This window comes from Cheilinus undulatus, linkage group 13, assembly GCF_018320785.1.
Source record: "Cheilinus undulatus linkage group 13, ASM1832078v1, whole genome shotgun sequence".
In the NCBI taxonomy this organism is placed as follows: Eukaryota; Metazoa; Chordata; class Actinopteri; order Labriformes; family Labridae; genus Cheilinus; species Cheilinus undulatus.
The window spans coordinates 13,428,595-13,444,863 of record NC_054877.1 but is presented as its reverse complement, the minus strand read 5'-3'; the positions used below and the strand labels follow the sequence as shown (position 1 = coordinate 13,444,863).

Below are 16,269 nucleotides of genomic sequence, written 5' to 3'. Positions count from 1 at the left end.
TGTAAAAAGTGAACATTTTGGGGAATAATGACATCATTTTGACTGTCATAACCTATATATTTAATTTCTACAGCATATGGTGTTTGAAATTTGCATATTCTGTCATGTTTTCCTCTCTTCCCTCTGCCAGCCATTTGTTTTTTGTCGCTAAGCTGCTTATTCAGGTGTTCATTCAGCTGTGCAAAGGAAAGGCTCAATCTTTTCCAGTCATTTCAAAGCTGCACATCCTGCAGACTTTATTTAAATTCATCCAATGAGGAATAAAAAACGTTATTAACAGCTCTAATACAAGGAACTAGGCTATTTTTCTGGCCAGGTACAGCTAAAGTGAAGTTATTTACTCAACCTGCACATCATCAGGACAGGTTCATGCTCATACTTTCCAGAGGAATGACGCCATCGGGTCCTTTTGAGAGTCAGCAGGACTGAAAATCTCACCTGGCAGTGGTCTGCCACACAATATTGGGTGTGCTGTTTTGTATTAAATTCGAAATGGAATATACTTCACTTTGCCACCAACTGGAGGATTTAATCATGCTATCAAATTGGTACAACATGTCCCCATCTCAGCAGGACAGACAGGATGCTTTTTTTTTGCTCTGTGGCGGTGGAGAAACATAAAATTTTAGTGAAGTTCTTGCGCTATTTCTGGGTGTATTTCTGTAGGATTTCCAAATGAGTGGCTGCTACTTATGTAATAGGAGAAGAAGTCTGCAAACATTTAAGAAAGAGGGTTCAAAGTTCTACCTTTTTTACACTAGAAAAGGTGAGAGAGGAAGTAAAAAAGCAGATCAGATAGGCTTAAAAAGGCCAAAGGATAGAGAAGGTAACAGGAACTTACATGTGGACCAGGCAAACCCTGCTGTCCAGGAGGCCCAGGCTCTCCTTGCGGACCCTGTTCATAACAAAGGAAGAGGGAGAATCTGTTCAATATTTACATTTACTGCAGGTTATTCCCTTTAATTTCTGTTTGTTATATTAAAAAGGAAAGAATACTGTCAAGAATGTACATCAATGTAGACAAAAGAAAGATTTAATCTTCAGATAGAAGCATAAAGGAGATTTTTCTCCTCACTTATTTGAGAGAAAATGTCCTTTCTCTACATCAAAACTGCTCCTGAGGAGGGGAAATTCTCTGCATGACCTTGCTTGTATAGACTGTTGAATTGGCTTTATCAAATCTATGTCAAGAATGTGAAACAAAAAGGTGCAAACATGGAGGAGAAATGTGATACCCTGGTTTATGAAAGCAGACAGAGCTGTCTGTATCCAGAGTAAAGTCCTATCAAATCCAGCTCTGAAATCTGACGGCTGGTCAGAAGTTTGGCCGTGAAACGCAGCTTTCTCTGCTAGGCTACAGAGCCATCTGGGCATGGATTACTGCTTAATAAGACTAACTTGAATGGTGGGCTGTTTGGTGTTCGTGCTGAGATTTAGTGTGTCACAAACCAAACATATACAAAAAAACAGACAAGAGCCTTGTGACGCACTCAGCTCCAGCTGTTACAACAAACACTAAACACAAAAGCTGGATTCAGAGAGGTTTAGGTTGCCTCACTGATGACGGTGTTTTCCTTTAGTGCTGAATGCATTCATCTGAGACACAAATGTGGGTAGTAAAGACATTTGGGTTCATCTCTGGTGAAGGATAGCTTAAAAACATCCTTATGTTGCAGGCTGATGGGATGTCACAAAGGTTTAAATCCCCCTAGGGAAGCTCTGATTGGAGAGTTGTGCTTTATTTTGAGAATATCTAAACTAGGGATGTGTGGGAATAAAATATTAAACTTACAAGTCAACACCAGATCTTTTAACTGTTGATATTTTTACTATTAAAAGTGTAATGCTGGCTAAATGCTGTGTCTAAGCTGCTATGGAGCCACACGCCACCAGAAGGAGCTGTTGCTCCATTTAAAGGGCCTCAGCCCCCTGCTCTTCGGGACAGTAATCCAGTAGACTTCCTGCTATGTGATGCATTAAATAAACTTTGCTTAACTTTGTGTGTTATCTGCATGTTTCCTTTATCAAAGTAAATTTTCCATTTAATAGTAATTCAAGAGTTGGAAAATCCCTTTTTCTGACATCAATGCTTCAGAGGAATTCATAAGACTGTTTAGAGTCTCTGCCTTCAGACAGCTGCTTATTTCTTTAACTCAGTGATTCAGTGACCACAAACAACATGTGGGCCTGTCCAGCTGTCCCGACCAATGATCTGTTATCCCCATTCAGACATCCCACTGGGACCCTCAGGGAAGCAGCATGCATGATGGGACCACTACTCACACACAGACTCTCACTGTTTCATCTCTAACTGGAGCTTAAGACATTTTCATCACAGCCTGTGTCAGCTTCAGCTCTGACAGCTATGTTAAGTCACTCCCTGTCTCTCTCTAACATCTCTAATCAGCTAATGACCTTTGACTTCCATTCTTGTCATGTTACTTTGGGTTAAAAGGTCACCGACCTGAGATCAGCCTCAGGCAGGCTGGATTACTGACTGATTATTCAGGTCTCCTAAACATAGGTGTGCAGGAAAGACTCACGGTCTGATCTTCAACAAAAGTGAATGAAATAGAAAATGTGTAAGCAGCTTCTCACCATATTTCCTTTAGGACCAGCTTGTCCGTCAAGTCCAGGAAGACCCTGAAAAGATCAGAAAATGTACAATTAAAGCTCCATTTGTTGATTTTAGAGCCTCTGTGGACAAAGAGGAATCTGTAATCTTTTTGCTGATCCTGTCCTCTACACATGTACAGATGATGTCTGACATTTTTAAACAGTTAAGTGTAACACTACTATAAATATTTTCAGCAGAAAATAAACAAAAAGTCACCTTCAATGGTGCCTTAATCTTCTTATCTGACATCTACTGTGTGGTAGTGGGCATGAGTGTTTAGAATGACAGTAGAGAAATTTTCAGTTTTGATGCTAATGGTCTCCTTTTCCTATGTTGGTCATAAAAAGTTATAGGGATGATATCTATATCATGGTTATCAGCATGATTGATTATTGATTTTACAACACTTGTATCACATGCATATAACACCCTTAAGAATTTAACTTGACAAACACTTGAACAGTGGTAACTCTTTATAATTACTACAAATTTTGAGGATTAATAAAGCACAAATAATTACATATTTAATACTGTGTTACTGTCAAAACTATGTTGTCAAGAATCCTTTAATATAAACTCAAAATATTTTTACCATAACTGTCTTCCTGTTCAGTTCTGGTATTATCTACAAAGGCAGCATATGGCTAATTAAGGTGGTGAATATCTGTGAGGAAGTTTAGAGTTACTGAAAACTATCAAGAGAAACTGGTATCATGGGAAGACTAAAGAAACTACAATGGTTGGATTTTACAGTTTTAGTGGAGGTTACAGTTGAGATCATCAGTTTACAAGGACTAATATGGGACAACTGATGGTTTGACTTTTTTTTGTTTCATTTGAAATGCAGCTAGTTAAGTGCTGAGGATGATATTTGGTTGTTGTAAGCTGATGAGCTATGTTAGCAGCTAATGTGCTGACTGGCTAACTAACAGAGCTAACACAAAGCTAAGTGCTGTAATTATGTGTTTGATGTAATGTCTATTGACTGCATGTATGCTTGACTCAACAACTTAAGAAAAAATAAAGGAATGTCTTTTTGCAGTCATTATCAGGGTCCAGTCATGCGTAATATAAGCCAAGCAGGCTGTAATGGCAGGGTAACAAAAACTCTGGCTTGTTTATTTTTCTGTGTTAGACTTGGATCAAGTTCAGACAGAAACATGTTTCTTTAGTGTTTTAGCACAGTTATAAAGCCATATCAGACTGTTTCTGATTTAAAGGTTTTATTGCTGTTTAAATCAAAATATCGGTCGCATGAGGCTATCTAGAGCAAAAACCTGGCAGTCGATCTAAATGGCCAGAATTCTTAAGGGCTGCTGGTGATTTGGCCAGAGACAAAAAAAGTCTGGCAGAGTCAAGTATCATTACACCTTAAGTCATCATCATTAAATGCTAAGAAATTAATTTATATTAACGATTATTGATGCTTTTCTAAAGCATGTGTACCTTGACTCTTACTGTAACCCTTACTAATACCTTACTTCTGCATCAGTACAGCATTTAATGTGTTTATAAATGACAGATAGATCTTTTGAAACTGTTGTATATATGATGAGTTAAGTAATATTTCACTAATGCTTTATTAATGTTTGATAGTGTGCAGTTATCATAAAGTGTTTAAGGTAAGGGTTGTTAATTGTGTTTTGAAGGTAGGGGTGATGTACTCTTATAGCAAAAAAATGTAAGAGCATGGCACAGTCAATCTTGCCAAAGTTGTGACTGAAATAAAAACTCAACACACTGCCAACCATTAGCTTTTACACACTAATACAAGTCCAACTCACTGTTAAGGAATAAGAACAAAACAGGGGAAGCGGCTTTTAGTTTCAATGCTCCTCAGGTGTGGAACAAACAGCTGAAAAACCAGAGGTGTTCTAAATCTATTTCATGTTTAAATACCTTACTACTGCTTTCCCAACACTTCTTATCAAGGCTTTCCTAATTCTTTTAGTTTAACTGCTATTCATAGACTTTTAAAATGGACTTTTAAATATATAATCTGTTTTAATGTCTTTATTGCTGAGCCTCTGGAGGACTATGGACTGGAAAAAAATGTAAAGATAAAATTATTCATGCACACCAAAAACGTATCAGCACTCAGTGGAAAATTTCTGCTGCACGCCAATAGGAAAGCACAGTGCGCATAAGAAAGTTTGGGGTTACTTTCAAGCTATGCTCCTCAATTGATGCTGTACTTTTCCTAAACTATTTAACATTTAAACATATTTTAAACATATTTTTCCATTCTTTTTTATATTTTACAGTCTTGTTTTTTTAATGGCATACTTCTTTTAACACTGTGTTGTCTCTGACTTTTTAAATCACTTTGAACTGCTTTGTGTGAATGGTGCTTTATGAATAACTCACCTTGCCTAAATGACAACTGAGTTATACACTGTAGGTTGGAAGTGTACTTACACGCTGTCCTCCAGGACCTGGAGACCCTCTAGGGCCAAGCAGACCACGAGGACCCTGTATTTTGAGACAAAAGCATAAGAGAGAAAACTATGTAAAAACAAATAACCTCACACAGGTGGTATTTAAAGTCCATTTGTCTGAAATGTGCTGCTGTATTTAGACATAGGCAGGCAATAAAAAGCTGGCTGAACATTTTGTGCATCAATGTTGTTCAACTTAAGTGTAGGAAACACCGTCCCCTTGTGGCGATTTCTGATAAGAGCAGGTGCATAAAAAGCTGCTCCTTATCTCCACATCTAAAGTGAAGCATTTAATGCTATGACTGCACTCAATCATTGTATAGACCCAGCATGATGAAATCCTGTGAAACTATGTCTTTAAAAGGACACTGTTGTTTAAAGTATGACAGGGAGAAACCACGTCTCATGCAACTCTACGGTCCATTTGGACTGAACTAAGCAAACTTAGGCAGTTTCTCCAGGGTAATGACAGTAAAATGCACATTTCCAACTTCTATTTTCTGATCTATTATTCAGAGCCGTTCTGTCTTGGCAAGGTTAAGATTACAAAGGCAATGGTCCTTGCAGAGAGGAATGTCGTTAGAGGGGAGAAGGGCGTGGATGTGTGTTTAAATAATTGCTAAAATGAATGTAGAGGAATGAAGGGACGGGGTCTGTGGTAGCAGAGGAATGAGCAACATGATTGCTCATAGATTCGTCATATTTTTATCTTTTTTCTGGTAAAACATGACAAAGTTTAAGATTAAATTCACTCACGCTCTCTCCAGCCACACCTCTTTGTCCAACTGGGCCGTCCTCACCCTTAAAAAAGAGAAAAGAGAGCCTTTTTAAAGCATCTTTTAAACTTTTAGGAGCAAGAGTTAGTGATAAGAGGATGGATATGTTACTCACTCTGGGGCCATCCTCTCCAGGAGGTCCTGGAGGACCGGTAGAGCCTTGTTCTCCCTGTAGAGGAGTGATTCAAGAGAAGAGACATCATCAAAGAAGGGGAGCGGCAAGTCACAAGAAAGTCAACAAGCCTTGTCCATGCATTAAAGAGAGATAAAAGGCTCATAATCTATACTTTATGAAAAAAAAATTGGGTCAAAAATTCACAAAATAAGGACAAGTAGCAGTTGAAAAGAGAGCAATGAAAATGGCAGGCAAAATGCCTCTAATCTACAGTAGACATGGTCACCACAATTGGCACGGACCTACATGGGTCCCACTATTTTTAGTGCTCCATAAGGATTGGCCTACCTCTAGTGGCCCTCTAATTACTCAGTATAGGATAACGCAGGACAGCCTGTCTAGAAATACCCCTCTGTGATCTCTGTCCTCTCTTTGGGCTCTTATGCGCAGGCTTAAATTCCACAAACACCAAACTCGGCTGCTTAAATGCAGCCCGAGTGGTTTTGGAGTCAGTCCAGCCTTTTTTACAAGTGGGTCAAACGTCCTAATGAGTTCCACTGCGTCAGAAATCATATCCGTCAACGCCAAATTGTACAAAAGATGGATGGGAAGCGGCCTTTTGAACTACCAATCAGCCCTGATGATGATGTTAGGACGGGGTGCGGGGCAGCGACCGTGACGGTGATCAATGAGGATTCTGGGGTAGAAATGAGAGACTCTGGGATCTTTTTTTGTGGAGGCAGATGATCCCTCATCATACGTACTCTATGCCCTTTTTCTCCAGGAAGACCAGGCAGGCCGTCAAAACCTCTGTCCCCCTGAATAAGCACAGAAGACAACAATTAGCTCAATCAATCACTGAGGCAGCGTTTTTTTTTTTTTTAAATGCATCCCACAGATTCATGCTGGTTTATTGGACGTCCTGGTGAGTGCTTTACCTTTGGCCCTGCCTCCCCTGGCATTCCTCGAGCACCGTCAGCTCCGTTACGACCCTGGAAGACACAAATATTATCCATTCACAACAGAAATGTACTCAGCTATCTTAAGTGACTATACTTTATTTTTGTAATGAATATGAAGTTAAACAAACATGATTTCACAAATATATACAACACGCAAAGACTCTTATTGAAAGCAGCTGGCTTAGTTGATACAAAGCCATCGCTGAAACTGAAACTCTTCTCTTTGGGCAACTGTAGCCTTGATCTTGGTGCTTCCTTATTGGCGTGATATATTAGAAATTTGGGAATTTAAACATAATCTTCTGTTGCAACAGTGTTGCTCTAAGGAGATGATTCAATAAAAAATAAAGAATGAAAATCCCTGGTTGAGCCTCAGCGGAAAGAAATCTTACCCTCTTTCCTGCTTTTCCTGGTGGACCAGTAGGGCCCTGAAGACCTCTGGGTCCCTACGGAGACAAATATTGAAGATCTTAATAGTGCTGAAGAGTAACAAATGACATGCTACAGGCTAAATTATGACTGAAGTAAGATTTGCAACATTTTTTAGAGTATAAAAGTGAAAAATGGGCCTTTTTAGTGAAATGAAGGAGTTAAAAAATGAAAAGCTCCTCATCCTCTCACCTGTGGTCCAGAATCTCCACTGTCACCTTTAAGTCCAGGAGCTCCAGGACCTCCCTATAAAATGAAAAGATGCAAAAATAATGAATAAAGATGTTTGGCCTAGAGTTACAATAGTTTTGAGTTGTCATTATTTTTATTTTTAACTGATATTTGACTTTTTTTCCGATTTCAGATCAGTCATCGTTAGTTTTTAATGTTGGGTTCTTTCTGAAAAGGCCAGCAAAGGGATGACTTTAAACTGATTTAAGATTGTAAGGAAGGAGTAGGGCTGAATGATTTGCAAAAGTAATCAAATTGTGTTTTTTCCCCCAATATTGCGATTGTAATTTAATATGCGATTATTTGTAGGTTCCTCATCTTATATTTTTCAATAAATGAAAGCAAAAAATCATTCTAAATTATAAAGTACAAAATATTATACATAATACACCAGGGCAAAATGATTTAAAAAAATATCTAATTGTGATTATTTTGGCACTATTGCAAATTTGATATTGATTGCTATATTCAAAGGGGATTTTTATTTTGTCAATCACATTCTAAATAGGAAAAACATATTCATTTAGTAAAGCAGGAATTTTATTAAAAAAATTCATTATGTACATAAAATCTCTGCTGCAAAAAGTATTAAAGAAATATTGCAACATTTACGATTTGTAAATTGCAGCAGGCCATATTGCGATTTAATCTAAGGCGGAGCTAAACAGTGCCTCTCTACTCATCATCTTTTGTTGTTTTGGTCAATTTTGCTGGTGGTAAAATCATCATACTGTGCATTTTATGTCCTCCTAAAAAGCTCTCTCCATATCCATTGAGTTAGTTGGCAAAGATAAAAATTAAAGGCATGTTCAATACAATTGGAAACAACCAGTATAGTTCCAGCATTTAACCTTACTTTTAAATTACTTTATGATCTTTTTGTTGGGCATAGCTTTTGCTACCTAGTTTGTTTCCACTATTGTAATAACTTTAAGTTTAGCCAAGGATCCTAAGCTAATCAAACTTAAAAAGAAATCAAAAACAAATGTAAATCAAAATACAAGGAAGAAATTCACATTTCAAATGAGATCGCTGAAGCACCAAACGATCTCTTGAATATCTTTAGAAGTGCCTAAAATCTCCCACGTATTGGTGTAACATCTTCATGTTGTTTAGAAAGGGCGTGGAGGCACTGGTTGCATGAAAAACTCGCCCTAAACAAGAGGAAAGCCCCTGCCACAGATAATGTGGAATATGTAAATAAAGTCATTTTGTTTTTGTTGCTTTTTAATCAAATGCGCGCACAAAGAGACAGGAAGAGTTTGTTGAGTGCATGCGTGTGTAAGGGTGCAGGATGGGAAATGATAATAATGCTTGGAGAAGCCTTTACAGGAAGGGGGACTAATTGCTGAATGTGTTTTTCTTCAACTGTGAAATGAATGGATGTTACATGAAGTAGGTCAGTCGTGCGTGTGTAAATGTTTGTGTGAAGAAAGTTTAGAGAAATACTCACCACAGGACCAGATCTTCCTGCCATGCCAGCTGGCCCTGGAGGACCTCTCATAGCCAGCTGTGGACCAGAGGAACACAATATGAAACACTGGTTAGCTATCAGTATTAAGGGAATAATATTTATAATGAAAAGAGAAATGCTGGAATTTATAATTTTTTTAACTGTATTATCCCTAAATCAAAAGCCCATGCAGATTCTGCTTATTTTATTGATTATGACAGTATTTTTGTATTGATCTTGTTTTTATTGTGCAAATAAAGTGCCAACACAACAAAGACAAGCAAAGAAGAACTCAGCTCCTGAACACATTTCTGAAATGTCTACAACCCAACCCAGACCCTCAGGTCGTCAGGTGAGCGTCTTTAAGCCGTACCCAGATAAAGATCAAAATCTAAAGAGGGGGCTTTACTGTGGTCCTCCTCTCAGGGAAAAATTACCTGTTGACTAGACGGCCATCACAGCTGTCTCTACATGTAAAACTAAACTTAAAACCCACTTGTTTTCCAAAGCACCTGAAGAAGTGATGTGTGTGTGAATGTGATCATTTGGGTGGCAGCTAGGTTTTTCAAAGTTTTTAACTCTCTTTTAATGGTTATGTCACATATCTGATGAATAACAACGTGTAAACATCACAATATGTGACGTTTAAATTCACTGTATGGATATTGAAATAATTAATTCTTGGCTTTTATGCTGTCAATGTAAATGCAAAAGCACATTGAGCTTAGCTTACATAAAATGTGCCCTCTAAATAGAATTGCTGTTGCTACTACTAGAAAATACACAAAATCAAACAGAAAAAAGGGGAAAAAAAACACTAAAAAGAAGAAAAAACAGTACATGACAGTTTGCAAAGCTTAAGTGAATGAGTGCTCAGCAGTAGCAACCTCTGTAAAGAGTAAACCACATTTTTATTTTGCTGGAAACCTGTGAAAATTGGTGTTTCTCATTGCTGTAGATCAGTAAGCTTTACCTTACACACCAGATGGAGTTTTACATTCTGATTTCATGGGAAGTGTCTTACTTCTATCAGGGGCAACAGCGCATTCAAAGTGTTTAGGAGAGGCAGAATATGTGAAAAAAATCTCTGAGGGTAGCTGTTTTTTTTCTGTTTCTTTCATCACAGGCCAAACAATGCGACAAAGCTTATGACAGTGAGCATGCACAGCTATGGAGTGAACTTGCCAAATAGGTGCTACAGTTGCTAACTATTACTGGAGCCAGGTACCATGTTGGGATCTCCTTGCGCAGGTTTAAATCCTGCCAACAACAAACTCTTTTTAAAAATAATCTCTTCACTGTGAATTGATCTAGTCCCTGTAAATATGGCAAAAATGGGATAAAAGTGGCAACAACAGATAAAGAAATTTACAATAGTTCAAAATGGTAAAGAAAATGGTGAAAAACAGTTAAAAAAGTGTTAAAAATGGGTTCAATGGGGTCAAAAAAGGTAAAGAGATGGTTGAAAGTTGCAGCAATTGGTAATGAAAAGTTGCAAAATAATGGCAAACACAGGAGATTAAAGTTTTTAAAAAGGGATTAAAGAGTAGCAAAAATAGGTTGACATTTCAAAAACTGGCTAAAAATGCAAGAATTGGTCAAATGTGTAAAAGGCATCAAAAATGGGTTGAGACAGTGGTGAAAGAGGCTTAAAAAGTGCCATTTAAAATTTGAACATTAGAATCAAATAGCTCCAAAATGAGGTAACTGTTAGCCAGGATGCTAGCACTAATGCTACTGGTCCAACACACATGCACTGATAAAAATCCACAACTGGGGAGGTCCCATTCATTGGGTTTTTGAGGGCAGGTCTGTTCATGAGCCACTAAAAACACTTTTGGGACCCAACTCACAAAAATAAACCACAATCTAGACAGTATGAAGGGGTTTGCCTGCAATTTTAGATGGATTCATTTGTCTCTGACACACGTTTCTTATGAAAATAGATGATTCTCTTAAATTCTGGTACTTCTCCATGCTATTGGTCATTACAATAGAAGGAACTGTCCTGTTTCATAACATGTGGTCTCAATAACTTTGACAGCCATGGTATTATACAGTTAAAAATTTGAGGGATGACTTGTTTTTGCTCTTGTAATAAAAAAAGGATTTGTGATGTTTTCAGTGGTACAGCCTTAAATCAACAAGCTGAGTTTAGCATCAAAGAAAATATAGCATAAACCAAAGAACATACAGTTAATAAAGCTCCAGATTTAGTGTTTTTATGGTGAGGAAGCTCATAATGTGCAAACTTGACTTTGTTCTTGTTTGGGGTTTTAACACCACTCTGGTCCTTTTTCTTCCACTGCCAACACAGTTGTCTGGAATTTATGTGCAGCCTGATTGGTGAATGAGCAAATCTGCTAATTTAAATGGAAAGCAATTCATGCCCTAAGCTACACTTAGGGCTTCATCCATCAAACATGTATGTATTAGTGTTGTGGCTGTTAATTGCAGGTGCACTATGAGGTAACATTTCCAGACTGAAAACAGATCAAAGAGTTTAACAAGTTTAGCAATTTGTCCCTTCAGTGCCTTTTAAATTTTGACAAACGTACAACCTCTGCCATGTTTTTTTTTCCTCTTTCCTCCCTTGGGCCAAACCTCTGGCACGGAGGACAAATATAGAAAGGTGACAAATGCTTTCAAGACATTACTAAACAGCAGTTCACCCGCTCTGGCAGCCCTCCAGCTCCATAGAGTGTTGTGAATGTGTGAATATTGAGTGTTTGTGCAGCTCTTAATGATTTCCATGTGCTCTGCTTTAGATCACACCTTGCTTACAGGCACATAATTCAACCTGTTTTTCAGCGCTGCCATGGTTATCAGAACCCCTGAGTGAGTGTGAACATCTGGTGTGGCTTTATATACTACCTAACTCGACACATGTCCATATTTTTGAATTTAGACGATTTATAGAAGAAGCGGGGCTTGTAAATACAGATCCCCCTTACTGAATTTAGAGCAAAACTTGGAGCTAAATTATGGCATATTATAATGAATCAAGCTGTAAAAATATGGTGAAGTTTCATCTAAACTAAGTAGGTCATTTTCAGCGCTCATACTCACCCTAGCCTGAGAAAGGATGGCCTGAGCCTGAGCTTCCTGTGCCGTAACCACAGGCCCCTTATGTGCCTCACCACCAGCACGGAACTGTGAAGCACAAAAAAAGAAAACAAAAAACACAATTAAACACAAATAGATTCATCTTTTTTTACAGAGTGAGACATCTAATGGTCTCTCCTGGTGAGTGTGTTCAAATCTTTGTCTTAGTTAAGCCTGTAAAGCTGTCACCAAGCCTCGCACAAACACATTAGCACAACCATACGCTGGCACACAATCGCAGGCAGCTCACACAAATCTGTGTCGCCGTGCCTTTCAAAGCCTCAGTCACTGGTTCCACTCGGTTGCACTGGCTGACATTTACAAGGTAAGTGATTTGTAACCCAAAGAAAATAAGGTTGTGATCCTTTGGCCTGCTGGTGACGCTGTGAGGTAAACTGACTAAACGGCGCGAGTTCACGGCTAAGTGCTCAGGATGAAGGGTGTACAGTATAAGACAGGCAGTCCAGAGGGATTATGGGAAAGCGGCAGGACTTACTGGAAGCATCAGAATGGTACCTGGGGGCCCAGGGACACCATCTGAACCAGGAAGACCAGGACGCCCTGGAGGACCCTGGAGAAACAAAAGAGGAAAGGAGTCATTGTTACTCCAAAACCACAGATATCATGCTTCGTTTTGTTTGTGTAATAAAGCAAAAAAAAAAAAAAAAACTTAATCACAAATATATATAACTACATAAAAGTTCCATCTGCTGCAATATGACATAGAAAATCCCTCATACAGGATGTTTGTTAAATACTTATCCTGTAAGAACTAGATTTTAAACATCAGCTATATAATCAATATTAATGAACAGCTAAGTCTTGCGTTTTTCTTAAAGAAAAAGAATAATTTCAGCTGATAGCCCCAGGTGCTGCAATGCAAATTGCAAAGTAGGAAAGAAGGGATATCATAGCAAATGTGTTCAGAGGAAACCAAGTCTTTATCTGTAATAATCTGAAGGGGATTTTCAGTGCCACATTTTCGTTTATTTCACTTCACTAACTGACTAGTTCAAGAACTCCCAAAATAAATACTGTGATTTTTGTGGTCTGGTTTTGGTATGTTGCCTTTGGAGAATGAAAATTCAAAGCCATGTCAGACATAACCGTGTAAGGTTTTTAAAAAATGAGTTAAAAACTCCAAAAAACAAAAGATCACAAATGCTATTTTAACTCTTTCTGAGTTCTGATAGAACGCATTTTAAGTTTTAAGTAAATACTACTCAACCATTCTAAGTATGGTCATTTTGTCATTGTACTTAAATTAACTGACAATCATCCCTCAATCTGCAGAGTTTCCCAGAATGCCTTTGGGCATTGGACACTTTTGCACCATGTGTGAAGTTATCTACTCAGTTAGGCGAGCCCCACCTGTTGGGATCAAAACATCAAGAAAAATTTATTGAACTCTGTGGAAGTGTGTTTTCTGGATTAAAGAGCATCTTTCACACCTTAAAGTGTTTCACTGTAAGACTGAAGGTAAAGGCTAATAGTTTTGCGCCATGAGTCAAGTTACTAACTCAGATGGAGAGGTGGGAAAAACATTTATTTAAACAGATTTAAACAGAATTTTAAAGAGTAGAACAGCTTCCACAGTGTAGTTTAGCTAAAAACCCAACATCAATGAATGAGTAAAATGGCATCTAATGTTTTGAGTTCTATGGATTTCTCAGAGATTGCAGTGTTTGTTATTCTAAGTTGATTTACATTTAAAAATGTATATCCACTACTTAAAAACCATGATGTAATCACTTTTGTCAAAAATGTTGAGGACTTTCAATTTTTTTGGTTTTACAGTGTTTGACCCTGTGAGATAATGCTCTTTAGAAAAAAAAAAGTTTCATAAATGAAAAATGCTGTTTTGCATTTATTTAATTTTAATGTTTTTTTTTTATTTTTTTTTAATTTATTTTTTGCTTTAAGTTGAGCATTCAAGAAGAGACCTCTGGTGTTGCCATTTTTTACAGCAAAAATGAACGTGTTTATAAGTCCACTGAGTCACATGGATGCAGCCACTGAGACGGCATCCATGTCTTCCACAGTCTATGGGGTTGACTAAAGGTTGGCCTTTGGGTTGAACCAGAGATTATACTGATGCAGGTACCAAAAAAGGAATAGTTGTTTTAAAGGACGCTATTGCAGGGCTTCACAGACTTTACATTCTTTGATGCAAGCTCTGCTTTTTTATGTTTAGGACCAGAAGATACAGGTTTTTAATCCCAGAGAATAAATTTAACTCTGTTTCCAACACAAAGGTAAGGGACCATACGTGCACAAACAGGATCCTGTGGTTACAAAGAAGTGCCAGATCACTTGGAAGTTCAGTGCCTCGTGGTCCTCAACCTAAGTTGAGCCAACCTAAGTGCTAACAGACTAAGCAACTGAAGCTCCACCAGCATCTTTTAGCTGTGTTTCTGCTTTAGAATTTGTGGTCATATTGTTTTGCAAACAAACTGTCTTAAGCACAGCATGTTTTAATTCTCACCTTTGGGTAGTTTCATGATCACAACTTTAATAATAGCAACAGAGGGACTTTGAACCATGTGTTAGCATAAAGGTAAGGGTGAAGATGATGCTTAGGCTTTGTTTGGCCTACTAAATATCATCTTGGGAGTCAGTCTAATGGATCTGCATTGAAGGTGCCAAGCTGAAAGTTTTTATTTAGATTTCCAATGGCATCCTTGGAGCTATACTGCTTGATTAGCTAAAAAAACTTTAATTTTGGCATAAATAATGACACGAGTAACAATATAAATACCAATAGACAGCTAATTAATAGAGGCTAGATTTTGATCAAATAAAAAACACTTAAAGGAAGGTGAGGAGTGAGTTGTACCCAGTGCTTCCAGAATCTATTCAACAGTCTTGTCATGTGCTGAAATCTCAGACTGCTGGCTAAAATTGATGCCATGTGTTCCCATCTGCTTTTTCCACGAGGTGGTAAATACCCTTCCACTATTGCTGTTTTCATAAGCAGAGCGACATCTAGTGTTAATGGCGGCTGAGAAAGTGATGTCTGAGTGGAAAAGAGGGAGACGGTGATTATGAGAGAAATGAGCCAATCAAACGTTTCAGGCGGATACTGTGCAACGGAAAACCACAATGCTTCAGGAACGAGGCACTTTTAATCCCCCCTGTCAATCCTCAGCGAGACCGTTTCTCGTGGGAGGAAATGAAAGGGGGGGAGGCATTTGGAGCGACTTTGTTTTTTTTCCTTTTTGATCACTTTTACATGGTGGAACAATAAGCCTTTTGTATGAGTGACGTCTGCTGGACATACTGGAGGAGGCCTAATGATGTTTTTTGGGGGGTTGGCATTTAAAGGGTTAAAATAAAAGGGAAAGTAGATGTGCTAAGTGGGCGATGAAAGAAGGGTGTGGGGGATCCCTACGTTTGGGAAAAACAAGCTGGGATCCAACCTTTAGGAGGGGACAGGCACTTATTTAGTGTCGTCCAATCAATCAAATGAGGGAGGGAAATCCCACGGTGCTGGGGAAAAAAAAAGTTTTGAGAAAGTCAAGGCTTCTACATATTTTATAACAAACTCCTTGAACTTCTCACAGCGTTAACAACCCAGCTGGGTCCCAGAACTTATTTTTGTTGGTATATTGACAGTTTATGGGCATCTAATTTCCCTGCAACACTCCTTGCTGAACCCCCCTACTGCTGCAGAAGCAAGCTGTCTCTGATTGTGTTATTCATTCCATGGCCTTTAGACTGTTTTTCACGGCTATTCAATAATGAAATACAGACAAAAAGGGGTTTGAATAATCAAAATTATAAATGGACTCCCATAAATCCACAGTATAGTATGCAGTATGTGTTTGATCACTCATACTAATGAAAAATTCATATCTAGGTCGACAAATCTAAGATCTTAATTGACTGGTGCTCTTATGTCATATTCATCTTTAATCAAAGTAAAGAAGTTTGTTGATTTAAATGTTAATAGTGCATGGAGAATCTGTGGTACATCTGTTCTCAGCTGTGAAACGAAGCCAACTTTTACTTACCCTCTCACCGGGATCTCCATGGGGACCAGGGGGACCCTGCAATCCTGGGGTACCAGGAAGACCCTGAGAGATCACACACAGACATACACTTTTACTATTATTATACCCCAAACTGCTGCTAACCAGCATC

The 16,269-nt window shown here is 38.3% G+C and overlaps 1 protein-coding gene across 2 annotated transcripts in view; it reads right to left on the bottom strand.

The window, feature by feature from the left end:
- The window catches only part of LOC121520793 (collagen alpha-1(XI) chain-like), a 162,556-nt gene that overhangs the window by 92,096 nt on the left and 54,191 nt on the right, over window positions 1-16,269 (bottom strand). For both annotated transcript variants that reach the window (XM_041804410.1, XM_041804412.1), the window contains exons 11-23: window positions 16,140-16,202; window positions 12,623-12,697; window positions 12,091-12,174; window positions 9,022-9,078; window positions 7,530-7,583; window positions 7,301-7,354; window positions 6,885-6,938; window positions 6,711-6,764; window positions 5,947-6,000; window positions 5,812-5,856; window positions 5,036-5,089; window positions 2,599-2,643; window positions 842-895 (exon numbers count right to left, since the gene is read on the bottom strand). In XM_041804410.1, the coding sequence (XP_041660344.1) occupies window positions 842-895; window positions 2,599-2,643; window positions 5,036-5,089; window positions 5,812-5,856; window positions 5,947-6,000; window positions 6,711-6,764; window positions 6,885-6,938; window positions 7,301-7,354; window positions 7,530-7,583; window positions 9,022-9,078; window positions 12,091-12,174; window positions 12,623-12,697; window positions 16,140-16,202 (747 nt within the window). The remainder of the gene's footprint in view (window positions 1-841; window positions 896-2,598; window positions 2,644-5,035; window positions 5,090-5,811; window positions 5,857-5,946; window positions 6,001-6,710; window positions 6,765-6,884; window positions 6,939-7,300; window positions 7,355-7,529; window positions 7,584-9,021; window positions 9,079-12,090; window positions 12,175-12,622; window positions 12,698-16,139; window positions 16,203-16,269) is intronic.